Source organism: Nilaparvata lugens, chromosome 3 (genome assembly GCF_014356525.2).
Source record: "Nilaparvata lugens isolate BPH chromosome 3, ASM1435652v1, whole genome shotgun sequence".
NCBI classification, from domain to species: Eukaryota; Metazoa; Arthropoda; class Insecta; order Hemiptera; family Delphacidae; genus Nilaparvata; species Nilaparvata lugens.
In genome coordinates, this window is record NC_052506.1 from 26,004,843 (window position 1) to 26,023,030 (window position 18,188).

The following is an 18,188-nucleotide window of genomic DNA, read 5'->3' on the forward strand; positions in this document are numbered from 1 at the left end:
TCGAAATGATACTCTGATTGCCAATTGAATTACTCATAATTCAATGTATCATGATGACTTTTCTGCCAAAGAATAACTCAATGTATCTTGATGTCTTTTCTGCTAAAGAATAACTCAATTTTTTGTATTCATCTTACAGAATCTTATTAGCAGTAGGTCCACGGAGCTATCGGATTTACACAACCAAATAAACACATTAACCAAAGCAGCTATGCGAGTCTCCAGTGCCGCTGAGGTAAGCATTTTTGTATAAAATTGTTGAATCAAAAATTTAAATGGTATTCTGGTTATCTATCAACTGAAAAATTCGTTATTGTTTGTTTATGAGTAAGTTTATTCAAGCAAGCTTGACTCGGATCACTTTTTTATTATACAACATTAAAGGGCTAATGTCTTCAGTCCCGATCTCTTATCTTATTTTGTGCATATGAATTTGCTGTCAATTATTATTAAATAACTTTCATGGATTTGAAAATTTGAGTATATTTCTCACACGGTTTTTTTGTAGAATTTTTGAATGTTTATTCTTCACTCTATGTATGATGATAATCATGCCTCCTCAAAATGAAAGAAAAGAGACAACTGATGAGCTAGAGTCCTGAGAGATCTTGGGACAAATTATATATTTTTTAAACCAGCATTACTCATCTGCGTTTCCAAAAGTTTTCATTATTTGCAATGAAATTGACAAATTTCCATCTCTAATTTATCTTATTATATATTTTACTTTTTCAGATGTATGGAGCAGTTCAGCAGGAGAGCAGATTATCGCGAGCAGTAGATATTATTTTGAGTCACGTTGAAAACTTGAAACAAGCTTATAACAAAGAAAAGACTGAACATGTTGAAACTAAGTAAGTATTCTAGAAAGAATCGTTTTATATCTTGATTCTCCGCGATTTGATTACATCTCATCAAATAAAACATTAATTTATTCATGTAGCAAATTTTAATATCTTATTACATTGGAAAAAATGAATTGAATTCAATTTCAAACTGAATTATCTGTAACTTTAATCTTTGGTACTCTACATACATTTTTTCTTGAAATTTCACTATTTTATTTTTACTGGGGGCTGAACTACTGACAATAACTTGGTTATTGAGAGTTGAAGCCTTGAGCATTAGATAAATATTTGAAACATTATAAGAATGAGTAATACGAAGTAATTTTAATTTTTCTTATATCAATAAATGCAATCTATTGTGATTTATTATTTAATAATAATTTATATCTCATAAGACTGTGATCTTTGTCTCATTCCAAAATAATACGGCAGTATGATTTCTTATGAAACGTCTTTGTTCTTTTTCAGAAAAGTCCTGTCCGAGAATAAATCAATACCTAATTTACCAGCAGTCCAAAAAGCTGTAAGTGAATTCCTACATTATTCCACTGTCATTATTTCTAGAGTATGAAATTTGAAAGTTCTACTGTTTTACAAAATGCTAAAATACTACCTATAATGGCATGGATAGTTTAAATTTGAAGTAGAACAATAAAAATATATGTAGTGGGTTTTGAAGATATCATCTATTTTTAACACTAGCGTAATGTAGATATCTGATCGTACGCAGAGTTTGTGTTCACACCAAGAACATCTATGGACCGAAAGAGCTATATTCACTGTTCTCTGATTCCAAAATTTTCAATTATTACATTTTTTTCATCTTGTTGAGCAATCGCGAGCCAACTTATTTATTTTAAGGCGCTGATCTGAAATTAGAGATCTCCCATTTTTATTTTTCAAGATTTAGGTTTTTTATGAGAGATCTTTCTCGAAAACGTTCGCTCGGATGCCTGGAGAAAATCGCTCCCTGAATGATTCGAGAACATCCGCATGCGAGCAGACTTTTCTAAAAACGTCGGCTGGCAGATATGCAGATATTGGTGTGAAAACCCGCATTATTTGAGCCGGCGACAGATCTTTTTAACAAGTCCATCCACAGACTCTGCAGAGCTGAAGATTTTGGTGTGAACATTACTTGAGTGCTTCACAACTTGAATAGGCTAATACATTTTTCCATTATTAACATGAAACTTAAACCGGTACCGTATGTCGTTAAAATATGAGTGTTGGAATTTATTAATTTTCATATCAACCACATAAACTGTAAAATTTATTTATTTATTTATAAGGTTAGCAAAAAATACAAGAATCGGAAAAGAAAAAACAGGCTATTGCCTAAAACTTCTTCAATTTCCTAATTTAGTTTTGAATTGTCCAAATATTATAGGTTATGTCCATTCAAATTTCTACACCAAATCACAATCTAAAATATAAATTAGAATAAAACAAACAATTTCAAATTTGGATGGATTAATAATAAAAGTTTCTTAAAAACATGAAACAAACTATAAATTCACAAAAAATAAAGTATAAAAACACTTAAATTTTGAGCTCGAAAATATCACATTCACCATAGCTATATAACAGCTGTAACATTGAAAAAGTGCTTGTGTTAATGAACTTCACTTGCAACATTTGATAAATTTATGTTTGATTGCTATTTTTAATCATTAAATTGTTGCGTTTTTCAGAGATGCCGAAGAAGGGCGACGATAGCAGTAGGAGTAGCGCAACTTGGGACCAATGTCACATCCCACGATAATAATTCTGCCATTAATAGTGCATCTCTTGTAGTAAGTAGTCTACCACAATTTCAATACACTAATTTGTAGTATTAAAAAAGTGTATACTTCTCTTCAAAATAATATTGTTTGAAAACATATTTGATGAGTGTGAAAATAAATTATGTTAGTTCGTGTGTTTCAGAGTAATGGTACATTGTTTGTAATTACTGTAGATGCAGAGTTTGTAGTAGTTGTGAAATAATTTCAACATGAGAATTTTTGCTTTCGACTACAGTTAGCTGACAGCCACTATCCAAATGTTCCTCCATCATTATTAGAATCATCAGTGGCTAACAGTATACCTGTTAATGTTAGTGTTTATCCAATGTGTTAATAAGTTATCCATTCCGTAACTTGTGTGTAGCTAATGATTGAATGGATAATAATTATTTTACAGGAAGTAATGATTATTGCTCAGGAATATATATATGATAGTTAAATACAATTTATAGGATAATTATTATATTCATTAATTTTTTTAAATCTCATGCTGTTTGTCGTACTTAGAATCGTTTGTCTCTCTTAATATGATTTTTGAACTACTTTACTTATTCTTGGAATAATATGGCTTTTATCATCTTGAATTTTAAACCAGTAATTCATCCAATCGTAGAAAGTGTACCAAGTTGATTGATGTCTATACTCTTATATTATTCTGTAAATTCTAAAATGTTTGCTTTTCCCCATGCAGCCAAAAAGGATGTCACTACCGTAGCAGCTTATTGAAACGTAATGTTTTTTCTGTATTTTTGTTAGAAAATTAGATTTATTACCGATTTTCCCAAACCTGGATTATATTCATTAATTACACTGTGTTTTTGAGCTTGTATTCACCAAATCCAATTGTACTTGAAATGGATAGATATACCTTTAACAATTAAACTACCGTGTTAAAAATTATATACCTTATAATTTCTCGACGGCTTAGCATTTTGAATAATTGTTTGCTTTGTTTCTGATTCTACCATAAAGTCAAGGTTTATTGCATGCTACAGAAACAAAGGAGACTCGTTGAAAAATATAATTAAAGAGACCAAAAATCTAAAACATAGGGAGTATGTATAAAGAGGTCGGGAGATAATTTTCAATTAAATATAATTATTGATAAAAAAGAAGAAAATTTAATTATTGTAAAAATTGAATGGATAATCTCTAGTGGAATCTCATTGCTGTTTTGTACAATAGGTCTATCGATACCTAGCACATGAAATAAAAATCAATTTACTATCTATGTTCTAAGTTTTAGATACGATTCTCAATATAATTTCCCCATTAATAGTTTTTTTTATAATTAGGATGCCAGAGCAGGATCATTTTTCGTACGATCAAGATTCCAGAGACAACCGCAGCTTTCCAGAGAAAGGTCAAATTCGGTAGATAACTTCCAAGGACTTGATAAGTAAGTTGACTGACATAGATTTTAGAAAAATTAGTTGTTTAAAATTATAAACTATAGAATACAAGGTGCGCCAGAGAAACTTACTTATTTGAAAGGTCAATAAAAAAAGTACTTTAGTTATTGCTCTAATCTTTTTTCATATGAGAATACAAAATCCCTTTTTCCCATGCAGTCTTGAAAATGAAATCAGATCAATGGCGACCCCCATTGCGCATACACTGAAGTCAATTTCTGAAATTTAAACTGCACTCGTTGCAGTATATCAATCGGTATGTTTGTAATGTCATCGCGAATGTTGTTCTTGAGGTGTGCTATGGTCCGTGGTCGATCGACATAAACCAGGGATTTCAAATAATCCCATAAGAAAAAATCGCATTGAGGAAACGCATGTGGAAATGAGACTCGTCATTGAAAAAAATGACCGCGTCTTCAGACATGTTGTCAATCAGCATATCACATGCATTTTGACGGGCAACAAAATAGCATTCAGTCAATTCTTTAACAACAGCCAATTTATAGGGATGAAATTGAAGGTATTCATGAAAATTCGTCGAACAGTGGAGTCAGAAATTGCCATAGCAGCTGCGTGTTTGCGAGCAGAACGCCGAGGAGAACGCACAACTGACTGCCTCACTCTTTCGATATTTTCTGGAGTTCTGATGGTTCGTTGAAGTCCATTTCTGGGTTTAGCGACACTTCCACACTCCCGAAATGACAGAATCGAATTACGGCCAGGAACAAGTCAATGAGAATGAATTTCAAATCGAACGTGGAAGACATGTTGTGTAGCAACAAGTGATCGACCATCAGAAAATAAGCTATCAACTGCGAAGGCCCGCTGCTCTCTAGACCAGAGCATGATGGCTACTCACTTGAGGAAGGATAAACTTGGAAACTTCCCCCTCCAGATGCGCCCCCTCCTGCCTCTCTACATGACCAATTCTCCGCGCGGGATTTTTTTCAAATAAGTAAGTTTCTCTGGCGCACACTGTACATGTACATGTTAAAAGAAATGAATTAGTGCTGGTGCTTACTTTTTTGAATTATATAGCCTACTAATTTTGGGAAAATTGAGAATCTTTAACAAAATTTGTTATTTTATATTCTTTCAACAAAAGTCTGAATTTTTGAAATGAATTAATATTATTTTTCCTGCTTAATTTAAAAATAATCTAATTGTTTGGAATATGGATTTCCATTTCTCAATTCTTGGAGAATAAATATTGATTATAATAAAGATTTGAAGAATCTCTGTTTTTCACAGGAGTAGATCATCAACATTGACTTTGCAAAGTTTCCCATCTATCAATTAAGTTACAATAGGCTATTATAAATACTGAAGATCTACCGAATACCGAATGTTATAAAGTGATTGATAAGAGAGCATATTTTTTGTTGTAGACAAATCTGTGCTCCAACCGAGGAGGAGTCGCAACAAATCCCAATTCTACTAAGAATGAATCCAAATGAGAAGAAACTAATCAGAACATGTTCGCATAAGGCATGCACGTAAGTTGAAATATTTTACTCAGTCTTGTAGTACATGGTGGCACAAGAAAACGGGAAATTTTGAAACAGTGTCATTTCCACGAATAAATACTTAAAACTATAGTCTGTGAAAAACCTTGGATTGCAGCATTGCTCTTATGGAGTACAGTGCTGCCAGATTTCACAGAATCCAGAGAGTCTAGAGTGTAGGAGTGAAAAAGAGAGCGTAGCCTAGGCCTTTTTGATAGAATCAGCATAAAATTGGCAACAGAGTACTTCTATTGTTATATTTAAATAACATTGGTCATTAAGCCCCGTGCTGCAAACTAAGGTTTGCACGGACCAAAGTAGATTGCTAATGAAATGGCATGTATCCATCGTGTCATTTATATTCCTACAAATGAAATCTTCGAAAGTACATATTCACTCTTCAAGACTATTTTAATTAATCAAAGTTCGGGGGAGGAACAGTTTTGGATTGTTCCTATTGATCCTCCACTAAATTATTTTGAAAAATTATTGTTATTATTGAATCAATAAAAAAAATCTTGTGTGGTACACTCACACAACTTTCCTTGCTCATTGAACTGTGAGCCTCATTCTTAAACGAGAATAATTTAGGGGAATAACATGATGACGATTGGCGGCAACATATTTGAAACTACGATCAGACTATATGTGTATATACGAGGGTAGGCTGATAACTAATGCACACATGCTTGTAGAGCACAAACTAAATAAACTTCAGAAGCGCGCCTGGTGGCATGTAGAAGTACTATTTCTCCTCTACACGGCTGCGCAGTTTGAAGGCGTTGTGCTCATCCAGTTTGGTTTGGTTAGTGAAAGTATGGCGTCGTGTTTTGGTGTTATGTCAACGCGAATTAAACAATGCGCTGTTATCGAATTTTTAACTGCTGAGAAAGTGAATCCTAGTGAGATTCATCATCATTTAAAGGCTGTTTATTGTGACGATACTGTTGATAGGTCTACCGTGAATCGATGGGTTATAAAATTCCGAGATTGCCAACCTGGAAAAGCCTCAATTGTTGATGAAACACGCAGCGGACGTCCAAGCTCCTGCCACAGACGATAATCATCATAAACTCGTCGAAGACTCGATTCAAAATGACCGGCGAATCACTCAACAGCGTATCGCAAACCAAGTTGGAATATCCAAGTAACATGTCGGCCTCATTATTGAACAGTTGGGATACCATAAAATCTGTGCACGATGGGTACCAAGCCGTCTGACAAACGAGAATAAACAGCGTCGATTGGAATGCTGGGAACAATTTGAAGTGCTACCGTTAGGAAGGAGACGACTTCATAGATCATTATTGAGAAGAATCAAGAATTAAATAACCTTTAAACGACGATGAATCTCACCGGGATTCACTTTCTCAGCAGTCACAAATTCGATAACAGCGCGTTGTTTAATTCGCGTTTACATAACACCAGAACACGATGCCATTCTTTCACTAACCAAACCAAACTGGATGAACACAACACTTTCAAACTATGCAGCCGTGTAGAGGATAAATAGAACTTCCACATGCCACCAGGCTTGCTTCTGGGGGTTATTTGGTTTGTGCTCTACAAGCATGTGTGCATTACTTATCAGCCTACCCTCGTATAATCGTTTTCAGAGTACTTTTTCCTTTGTGTAAATTGTGAAATTCGATGTTTTTTTAAAAGTCGTCAAAACAGCTGCTCTACAGATGAAATATCTCGACTATGTGTTCTTTTTATAAACTGCTCTACCTACCTACCTCATGCACGAGAAGGAGTTTACAAAGTCCATTTCTCAAGGATGGGGTGGACCCCATTAGTTTCCCAGAAAAAAGACTCATGCCAGTTGACAGAGCTTATAAATAAGTATAGAGGGTATGAATTTGAAATAAATCGGTCAAGTCATTTTTGAGAAAATCGTGAAAAACATGGGTTTTTAGTATCTATCCACCATTTTTCTCAAGAATATTACGGAGCTCCTGCAATTTTCCCAGAAATGAGACTCATGTTAGTTGATAGGGCTTATAAATAGCTATCCATGGTATAAATTTGAAGAAAATCGTTAAAGCCGTTTTTGAGAAAATCGTGAAAAACATGGGTTTTTAGTAAGTATCCGCCATTTTTCTCAAGAATATTACGGAGCTCCTGAAATTTTCCCAGAAATGAGACTCATGTCAGTTGATAGGGCTTATAAATAGCTATCCATGGTATACATTTTAAGAAAATCGTTAGAGCCGTTTTCGAGAAAACCGTGAAAAACATGTTTTTTAGTAATTATCCGCCATTTTTCCCGCCATCTTGAATTGAATTCTATTGAATTTCTTATTGTCGGGTCCTCATGGTATAAGAACCTTAAGTTTAAAATTTCAAGTCAATCGGTTAATTAGGAATGGAGCTATCGTGTTCACAGACATACACACACACACAGACCAACAACCAAAAATCATGTTTTTGGACTCAGGGGACCTTGAAACGTATAGAAAACTTGAAATTGGGGTACCTTAATTTTTTTTGGAATGCGATACTTTCCTTACTACTTATGGTAGTAGGGCAAGGAAAGTAAAAATGAATAAGAATAAAAATCAAATCGGGAAGATGTGCTAACATTCGGCGTTCACAGCATGATATTGAATCTTTTAAATGATAGTGAATAACAAATCTTGGGAATGACATTTATATAGCTTTAAATGTTTTCCTTTAGTTCATATATTGGTGTAGGACGTCTAGGGTGCACTGCGCCTTCAACATATTCCCACAGGGATACGCTCATGACGTCAAATATTCGCTGTGTGCCAGTTAGTTCGCCATTTTTATAAAATGCTCTCTCAACACTATAGAACCAGTCCAATGATCCACGATTAATACATGGCAATGCATTCAAATCAATTGTGCACAATTTCGAACAACTACCAACTTTACAGCTCTGTGAATTGTAAATTTAAAAACTTTCATTTTCCCTGCGCCACTCTGTACTTTTATTATAATTTTTCTATGATTGTAGCTTTTTGTATGTTAGTAATGTTCCCATACTATTCCTATTCGTTCTCAAAATTTTATAGTTTTTTCAAATTATTTGTAATTAATTTAATTCAATTTAGAAATATTTTTTCAAATTTAAAAATTATTTTTGTGTGTTCTGTTTTGTAAATTGAGTGTGTAGCCTAATTGAATTGGAACCGTTTTGGGCGTACGCCTGTGGTACTTTTCTGTAAGTTGTGTAATTCTGAATGATTAAATAAATATCAAGGTAGATCTAGAACCAGCCAGCGTATGCCACAAGAAATGGCGTGTTCTAATCTATTTTAGCTTATTCTAGCTTGTTGAAACGCATTAGTTCAAAGAAGCGTTCCATTTTCTTTATAAAGTTGAAAACTCTCAACTCAAATAGTTGCTATAAATTACAAATGTTGTAATTGTCTTTCTAGTTGCGACCAGCCTTCTGAATCAGATGTGGGAGAAGAGTCGGACGTCTCAATTCCTGCGGAGCCCAGTTTAAGTCCCTGCGTCGTTAGCAGCTATCATAGGTAGGCCAAAATTATTATTTTGCCACTCATCACTTCCCTAATAACTACTTTATTGATACATTTTATAATTATTATCTAATTTAACTATAATCTGAATATAATAAGTTGCGATCAAATTTATTTATTCATTTATTTGTAAAATTACTTTTTTCAATTATTATTTTTTTAAATTACTTGATAAGTTGAGATAAAATGGCTTTCCAGTTGATCAAATATCGGTGTTGCCACATTGTGTGAAATTGAAACTTTTTCAAGTCCAACTAACTGAATACATTCAATGTGACAAAATTGTAACACTGCTTCAAGTGGATTCAGCGTTGTAATTGTTTGTTGCATATTGGTATCCCAATTGTGATGAGTTCATGTTGACTTTACAAAATCAATCATATTCATGATATTTTTATATTTCCAATGTGAAATAGATAAATAAATAAAATATATTTCATACTTTACGTTTACGAATAATGAGCTGCTAGAGTTGATATCAGTAAAAAAATTATTAATAGATTGTTCTTCTTACATATTCAGTTCACTTTCTTGGTAAGGGCTACTCGTATTCACATTAAAATTAAGAATCAATGAAGTACATTTTTCAACAATATTTTATTTCTCACATGTTTCGACTGTTAATTTAATTTTCAAGTGAGTCATTGATTTCACTCACTTGAAAATTAGTCCAGTCAATATAGACATAAAAAGGGGGTGTGCTTGCAATTTATATTGTAGTTCTGATTTTTTAATATATTATTTGGGTACATAAGAGAAGTCCAGAACCAATTTCTTCATTCAAAATTTCCTTGTGCTAGATACAGAGTGGCCCAAAAACCTCGTATTTTCGGCATGTGTGTGTGTGTGTGAGTGATTTTTACGTCACCTTGAACAAAATATCTATTTATTGACAATCAAAGTTTATAGTGTAATCGCAGACTGTTATCAAATAAAAATATTCTTGTATTCAATTTTCAAAATTGTAATTATGATTTTGTTCCCTTGACATGTCAGTGTTGTATCTGATTCATTGAAATTTTGTCTTATTCAAAACTTACAAACGCTAACTCTACTCTTCATTGTTATTTTCTCAGTAATTTACAAAATATTTTGACTACTATTTCAATTATTATTGTTTCTGTTGAAATATTTCCCTGCAGAAGAGAGATAATAGCTATAGGAGAAACAGTAAGCTAGATAATATAATTATTTAGGAGGAAATTTATTGCTCCTTATTGGTATATTGCACCTTTTGCAATTTTGGAATGAAATTGCAAATTACGTTCTTGATCATATTTTTTGTATTATAACAATAACCTATGTATTTAAAAATATAATAGGTATCAAAACTGTAGATAGTATTTGACGATAGTAATTCTACCAAATCCAACTCACAAATAACAGTATTCTATTTGCAGCAGGCTGTTGGATCATTGGAATAATATCCTGAGCTCCACAGACGACTTGGTCCTTCACGCGCGCTACGGTTTGGCTGGAATCTTGATTGTAGCTGCGATCGCGATATTCTGCTCAATGCTTTATTTGTAGACAATCAAATCAAATCATGATTCGAAAAAAGTGAGACTAGAGACTGCATTATTCTGCTTGAAAAAGACTCATATAATTTATCGAAAACTTTGTTATTTTTTCAGTCAATTCATGGCAAACTAAATTACACTTATCTAGCTTTTCCAACTTTGGAACCCAGCCTAGCCTAAAATAGTGTGGTTTAGGTCCCTAATTTGACCTAAAATAGTCTAGGTAAGGTTCGTAAGTTAGTGATTCAACTCAACGCTCGCCGCGGAACCATTTTAAAGTAATGTTATAGTGTTACTTGTTATTAGATCTGTAAAATGTATTGTTATTCTATGTAAAACTATCTTTCGAAGCATTTTATGTGGACCAAACTCTCATCAGCCTTCCAACTATTCGTGATGTATTATTGTAGAACACTTTTAATAGAACAGCCTTTATTGAATTGTTACCTCTTTAAAACGTTTTGAATGTTAAATCTATCAGGTTGGTTATTAATTCGTTATTTTATTTTAGAATTTATATTTATAGTTACTCAATATCCTATTTTAACGATCAACTATTTAATTTCTACATTATAATTATTAAGTGGAAATTTGACCGTCTCCTTCGTTCATTTTCTCATTTTATTCCTTGTTCTTGGTGTATTTCTTTTGTTATTTTACTGAAACCTCTTTATTGAAACTATCATATTGTTTGGAAAATTCAATTGTTTAAAACTAATGTTAATGAACTTTAGCCTAGTAGTTTGAAAGAACATGATTACATAAATAATATTATTGCAGTTGCCTTGCAGCATAGAAAAAACGTTACAGAATATTTTTCAACTATCATGTATAAACTATATAGAATATTTTCAACTATCAATAGACAATAAAATTTTAACAGTAATTGCCATAGCTACGTTGAAGCTGAAAAATGTTATTCATCTCAAAAGTTAGTGATAAAAGTCCATACGAATAATTTATCAAATTTTACAATAAACTTTCAATTGTTATTGTTATGACTACGGTAGATACTACTTAACATTTTAGCTGACTGTTAAAACAGTATTATCTATTGAAAAAATTTATTCCAATATCAAAATAGGTTTAGCAAGTATTGAAATGTTACAGATACTTTACGATGGTATCTCTAAATTGTTATTAATAGCTACTGTTAATATATTTTTCTTATTCTAAAAGTCCATTATAATTTCAATTTTTCGGCTATAGTTCAGACAAATTCTTATACTAGTTTTTATATTGTCCATGGTAGTAAAAGATAGAACTCTGATGTTATCCATCGTTAAACAAATATATTCAATTTTTAAAATATTCTTAGTAGAGAAGAGTCAACTATCAATTTTCAATGAAGTGTAGACAGTTTATGATCAAATTCGTCGAGGAAAGAGCAATCACGCTCTATATCTTCTATGGCTGAATTGAAACAATAATTTTCAGTTAGATCTTTTATGATAATGTAATTAATTTTTGAAAACTATATTTGCCTGCCATTGTAGTTCGCAACGTAGAGAATCGAAGTTGGGATTTTTGAGAAGTAGGATACGAAATAAACTATATCAAGAACATAAAAAAGTTATTTAATACCATATTATATATTCACAATTAATCATCGTTACAAGTAAAAATCATGAAATAATTATTAAAATGGTCAAATCGACCATGTATAAAACATGCACAAGATCAAAACAAATTCGTTAATAGCCAACAGTGTAATATAATTCCAAAAATGAGTTCCACTTGAAGAATTCATTACAACAGTTAGAATGGAAATTGTTTCTCATAATTTTAATTTACAATAGTAGTTTAAACATGTAGAATTATTACAAAACGAATACTTATTCTCATCTATATCTATAACTCTAATTTTATAATTTGTAAATGTAATGTTTTAACACAGTCTTATTCTAAACATTAATTATTATTCATTTATAATGTTCAATCCTGTTTGAAGGGATTGAAGACTTGGAGAATTCTATTTCAGATCATAAACGAGCTAACAGTTTAGTTAATTTATTACAAAATGAGCCAATTATAAAATTGATAAATATTTATTGTACAAAAATTCTGTCACAATGTTCATGAATAATAAATTACTTGATTGAGAAGATCCAAATTTTTGTACTGCTTTAGTGTGTCTTTACATGTTGGCCATTTATTGAAAATTTGTGCTTTAATAAGCTTAAATGCATTACTTCAATTGGTTAATAGATCGTAAGTTGTATCAAAGAAGAAATACTATCCCTCGATTTTGCATTATGTTAGCTAAGCAATAAATCATATCTCTTGAAACAAAAGAGATTGCAATACCGTAATCATAAACAATTTACAATACTCTTTGATTTCTAGTTCAATCTGTTCTCCGTGACTTGATTAGGAATTGAGATTTTAACTTATGTCCTAACTATATATTTTCGTAATACAACAATTTCAAAGTTGAACCATTTGAACCAATTGAACCATGGGAAATAAGGAAGAACGACTTAATCAAATAGTTTGTATTTAAAACATCTAGGTACTTCAAATATTCAAGAATAAATGTAGGCTGGAAATGCTTGAATGCCTCTTTTTCATCCAATATCATTTTGTGGTTCGTGAAAATGCCAATCAATATAATTATCTGATCTTTTTTCCAAGAGAAAATAATCATTATTAAGCATCTATAATATCACTGACTTTCTGGAATGAAATTTTAAAATTATGCTCAACAAACTAAGTTAAAAAACATCATTATACTAGTACTTTGGTTTAGATGCATTTCCAATTGATAGAATAATTTATTAAACTCTCATAATTTATTTTTTTCAAAGAACATAATAAAACATTAACATACTTTGATTGAATAATAAATTCTTCTCCAAAGTATCTCAATTTTAAGTCAGTGGCAAGACTAATGAATCGAATAGGTATCCTACGAATAGGTAAATTTCCTACGATAAGAAATTGATGATTTTATAATTAATTGTATTGTTAGTCAAAAGACACAGTAGAACGCTAATCACCTTAAATATTTATTTGGCAGTGAGGGACAATCTAAGTGAACGTTCACTCATAACAGTATTCCAACTAACTAATATTTATATATTTAAAACTATAAGATTGATCAAAAAGTTTAATATCCGTAGTTTATGTTATGATTTTAAGGTGTACAAATGCGTTATTAAGAAGTATAAATTTATGAAAAACAAATAGTTTGATATCAAAACTCATATAAATTTACAATTTAGCCAATAGAAGCTGCATAGATTTTAAACAATTTTACTACGTACCAATACACCATTGTTCCTCTAAGGAAATTCCAACGCAAATGCCATTCAAGAAAACCTACGTATTATAATAGGACTTTTCAAAAACAAAGTTCAAGACTGGAATGTTTATGGTCCTGATAACCAGTTTTGCTATCATATATCAGTGATAATAGAACATTACATTATATCTGTATGTAGAACAATCGTGTAGCATATAATATAACAATACTCGTTTTTATTTTCTCTATGATGTAGGTTTAGTGGAAAATTATCCCTGAACTCCGAATTTCCACACTACGACTAAATCTATAACTAGATCAACCAAAACTAGTGGAGTTATCCAGTAATAGAATTATAAAAAATCTAGCATACTTCAGCCATAACACAGCATCAGCGTGAAGAGAAGGGATTTTCTTATTTAAAGGCTAGATATGTGTGACAACCTAAACTTCACTCATTGGCTTTTTCAGATCTATCAATCATTTAGACAATAATAAGTAAACCTCAAAAGTATTTGTTCGTGTTTTCCAATGTACTCTTCATAATAACAGTCATTGCTGTTTACTGCGGATATCAAGTTTACTGTAATACAAATTACAATCTTTATCGATCTCTGTTATATTGAGTTATTTATATAGTTGGTAGGTTTCTTCCAATCTTAATGAGAAATTTTCATATTAAAACACCTCCCTGATCTATTATTTCCATCTAGGTATTTGGAAAAATCTATCCGATTTTTTCGTTTTGCTCGATTCTGACCATAACTCTAACACATACAGTTAATTTTACACAGAGAAGATAGATTATATTAAAATTTTCTTCAGACGCTATTCTGGTATTTATGTTAATCAATAATATTATCCTTACAATCCTTTTATAAAATAAAATTTCTCAATGAACAACATACGCTGTATACGATTAAAAGTCAATTCAAACAAGCCAACAATGAACATTTCACATTGAATAATAATGGAGACATCCTTAGAAAATACTAACTCTTAATCAAGATGCTAAAAGGTCTACAAAAAACCCATAAAATAATTACCTCACTCATGCAACACAGAATCTTCCAATAAATTAACTTTCTCTTGTGGTATAAAGATTAAAAACTAAATCTATCTATAATACAGAATTAATCAGTATATTACACTCATAGTTCCTATTTTATGGCTTGAAGTTCATCGAAGAAATAAACTTTAGCGTATAATTCATGACGGGTCACGTTCTAGTAAGAAACGAATCTTAAGAACGGGAAACTCTAGACAAAATATAGGTAATCATATAAATCTCTCTGGTTATAAGTTGTAAAATATCACTACTTAAATATGTACAAACAATATTCTGAAAGTGAATGTCTGACTAGAAGACAGAAATATTTACAATATGGGCTCCTGAGGATCAGGTATATTTTATACAATACACGCTGAAACGGTTATGATTTTCTCGTGGAATAAATATTGGTCATTGATTACTTGGGGGTTGATGCTTATGTTTATGCTTGTTAAATATTTTTGCTTCTTTATGATTGAACAATTTATTAATTATCGAATAGTTGGCAATGCTTTCAAATCACATTAACTGTACATCACTGACTAATATAATACTGTCAATATAATAATATGGCATTATCAAAATATGATCCAACAATGCCATAAGAGAATACGTCTAGTAGTTAAATAGGCTATTATGCGCACATCAATATTTTTTTGATTTGTTCAGAAAGTTCAGAATTGAATTTAATCACTTAACCCTATTGTAAAAATATATTTTTATCAATATTGAAAAGATGTTTGTTTACAACATTTTTGAATGTATTAGTACTACTAAAAAGCATCTGGAAACGCTAAAAACATGAGGACACTGGACACATTCTATTGACTTAACAGCTATGCTTGATTCACTAGATAAAGCTAATACTTATGACAGTTTATAGTGACTCATAAAACACCAAGCTCTAATTTAAAATTTTGCCAAAATAATTGAACGATTCGAAAATGTACAGAATTCAATAAGTGATAAAATCATGAGACTATTTTGTTTAGTCGATGAAGATGAAAATATTTCTTTCACATCCAAATTCACCTACAAAGTAGCTGGAATTAAATTAATAGGTGTTCATTCGTGTATGCATATGCAAGCAGGCACAAAGCAGTAGTCTATGTCTGTATGATGTTCCCGGCATTTAAAGTTCAGTTTTGTTGTTTAGTAGCTTACTTTAGTTTTGTTGGTGGAGTTTTTTTGTTATTTATTTATTATTAGCCTGTATACTATTCATCTCATCTAATAAGTAGGCCTTAGTTTTTTGGAGTAAGAGTTTTTTTTGCTCCAGCTTTCAAGGTTTGTAAATTCTATACAAAAAAAACCGTAGAAACCAATCCGAAAAAAGCCACATTGTAGGCGTCACGTCACGTTTGGTCGTGTTTGCTCGGTTTGCTGTTTGCTCAGTTTGCTGTTTGGCGAAGGATGCAGTTTGCAGTTTCTTATCCTTTTGTTTATTTTAATTTGTTTTGTTTTTTAAAACAGCAATAATGCTAATAGTCTGCAATATTCAGTCATTTTAGACTATAAGTCGATAGTTCAAAACTTTGATTGCAGCCTGTAGTTAGGTGAAAAGTCTGAAACTGATCATTTAAGTTACTGTTTCGTGAGGTTTGTGATATAATGTTAGTAGTACAAAATGGATCGTCGAGAAGTTTACAAATTTAATCCAAAAATTCAAGATTATAAAGACGTTAGAAGGGAAGATCGAGTTGAACGGCGAAAGAGTAAACACCAAAACTTCTTAGACCAGAGAAGAAACTATACTGAAGATTTTAAAGAAAACCAAGAAGATTCGCAAGCTGACATCCCTAAAGTAAAACAAACCAGTCGTGATCTTCTTCAGAAGTGGAAAGAATAACATAGGAAAAATGTGGATAAAAAGTAAATAAACCTTTCGTGGTAGGAGTGGTCAGACACACATGCTGCATCGCCAGTGTCCAACCACTTGCCCCTCTGACCCCTCTCAGGGAGGTGGGACAAGCGTCAAATGCTCAGGTTTATATGAAACTCATATTATTTTACTTAATTGTATGTTTTTAAAATTCTGTTTTATATCATGATAATTCCTTTTCAGATTGATAATTGTATTGAATTTTTTAATAAGTGCTGTATTATTTCTCAAGATCTTCTTTTTCCATAAATGTTAAAGAGGTATTATTCATCTAGATAAATTATTTTTGATCATGTTTCAATTGTCAATTCTCTTATTTTACTAATTAGATGCAGCATTAAAAAATAAAATCTATGTAGAATAACAGATTTCTTTTATATTTTCGTCACTTCATTAAAAATAAACAAAACTTACAACTCATTATATGAGATGTGATTGTGGATTGATGATAGTATGTTACAAAAATTCAAAATTTTCTTCATTCAAGTTTTTGCAAAAAGAATAATTTCTTGAATTTTCAACATTCCACTGATCAAAGATGCTCCAGACAAAAAGATATTTGGAGCACAGTTTTTAATTTTACAAAAAAATCTAATTCAAGATCTTTATAAAGATTACATCATCCTCAACTACTCATGATCACAATCTTGCTAGTTTAAAAAACTGATTTCATCAGCTAGGTTACAGTTGATTGGTTGAATGCAGTAGGCCTACTTATTCGGTGAAAATAGATGTTTTATATAGTAGTGAAATGCTTTGCATAATTGATTTATGTCCATGAATGAACACATTTTGTTCCAATCAGTTTTCTCAATTCGTACACATAATAAAACCCCGACTTCTGTACTAAGAATGAAAATCAGTTGACTTCCGTGGTCCCCTGTACACAAATTTTGAACCCGAGTGTTCAAAAATGAACAAAAAATATCGTAGAACAAAGTTTGAGCAATATAATGGATAAATTTCTGATATTCCATAATACACATTGATATAAACACAATTTCACAATATTACAGTACAATTAGTAGAAATTGACAAGCAAAGCTTCGCAACAGAACATCTAGTGAACTGTAACTCCCCTTTTAGGGAAGGATTTGTTTTGAAATGTTGTTGTTTCTATAATGTTGGTTGAGTTGTTTAATCGAGTCGCGGTTTGTAACTTGTTTTCCAAATTTCGGCTAATGTGACGGCCGAATGGAAGCGATGGAAGATGCACAGAGGAAGGGTGACACGCTGCACCATGGCCCAGGCCAGGAATCCATAGAAGTCCAGCTGCAATAGATGGACAAAAATATGAGTAATACGAAAATTGGGTAATCAATCAACTCGTTCAGTAGAACAGAATAGAATAGAATATTTTCTATTTTCTATAGTTCAATACAGTACAGTCATATGGATCACAACTTTACAATTGAACATTGTCAAGTACA

General features: G+C 31.6%; 2 protein-coding genes across 21 annotated transcripts in view; one reads left to right on the forward strand and one right to left on the reverse strand.

The window, feature by feature from the left end:
- Positions 1-16,211, forward strand: part of LOC111044961 — a 49,046-nt gene extending 32,835 nt beyond the window's left edge. For 3 of the 6 annotated variants that reach the window (XM_039423395.1, XM_039423396.1, XM_039423398.1), the window contains exons 15-22: positions 140-235; positions 736-854; positions 1,317-1,371; positions 2,543-2,644; positions 3,931-4,034; positions 5,436-5,543; positions 8,957-9,055; positions 10,462-16,211. In XM_039423395.1, coding sequence (XP_039279329.1) covers positions 140-235; positions 736-854; positions 1,317-1,371; positions 2,543-2,644; positions 3,931-4,034; positions 5,436-5,543; positions 8,957-9,055; positions 10,462-10,591 — 813 coding nt within the window. In that variant the 3' untranslated portion in view covers positions 10,592-16,211. Of the gene's footprint in view, positions 1-139; positions 236-735; positions 855-1,316; positions 1,372-2,542; positions 2,645-3,326; positions 3,365-3,930; positions 4,035-5,435; positions 5,544-8,956; positions 9,056-10,447 lie in introns of all 6 variants that reach the window. The other 3 variants (XR_005570720.1, XM_039423400.1, XM_039423399.1) reach the window with 3 other exon arrangements.
- The window catches only part of LOC111044962 (proton channel OtopLc), a 100,674-nt gene continuing 94,628 nt past the window's right edge, over positions 12,143-18,188 (reverse strand). For all 15 annotated transcript variants that reach the window (XM_039423401.1, XM_039423409.1, XM_022330249.2 and 12 more), the window contains one exon: positions 12,143-18,030. In XM_039423401.1, coding sequence (XP_039279335.1) covers positions 17,896-18,030 — 135 coding nt within the window. In that variant the 3' untranslated portion in view covers positions 12,143-17,895. The remainder of the gene's footprint in view (positions 18,031-18,188) is intronic.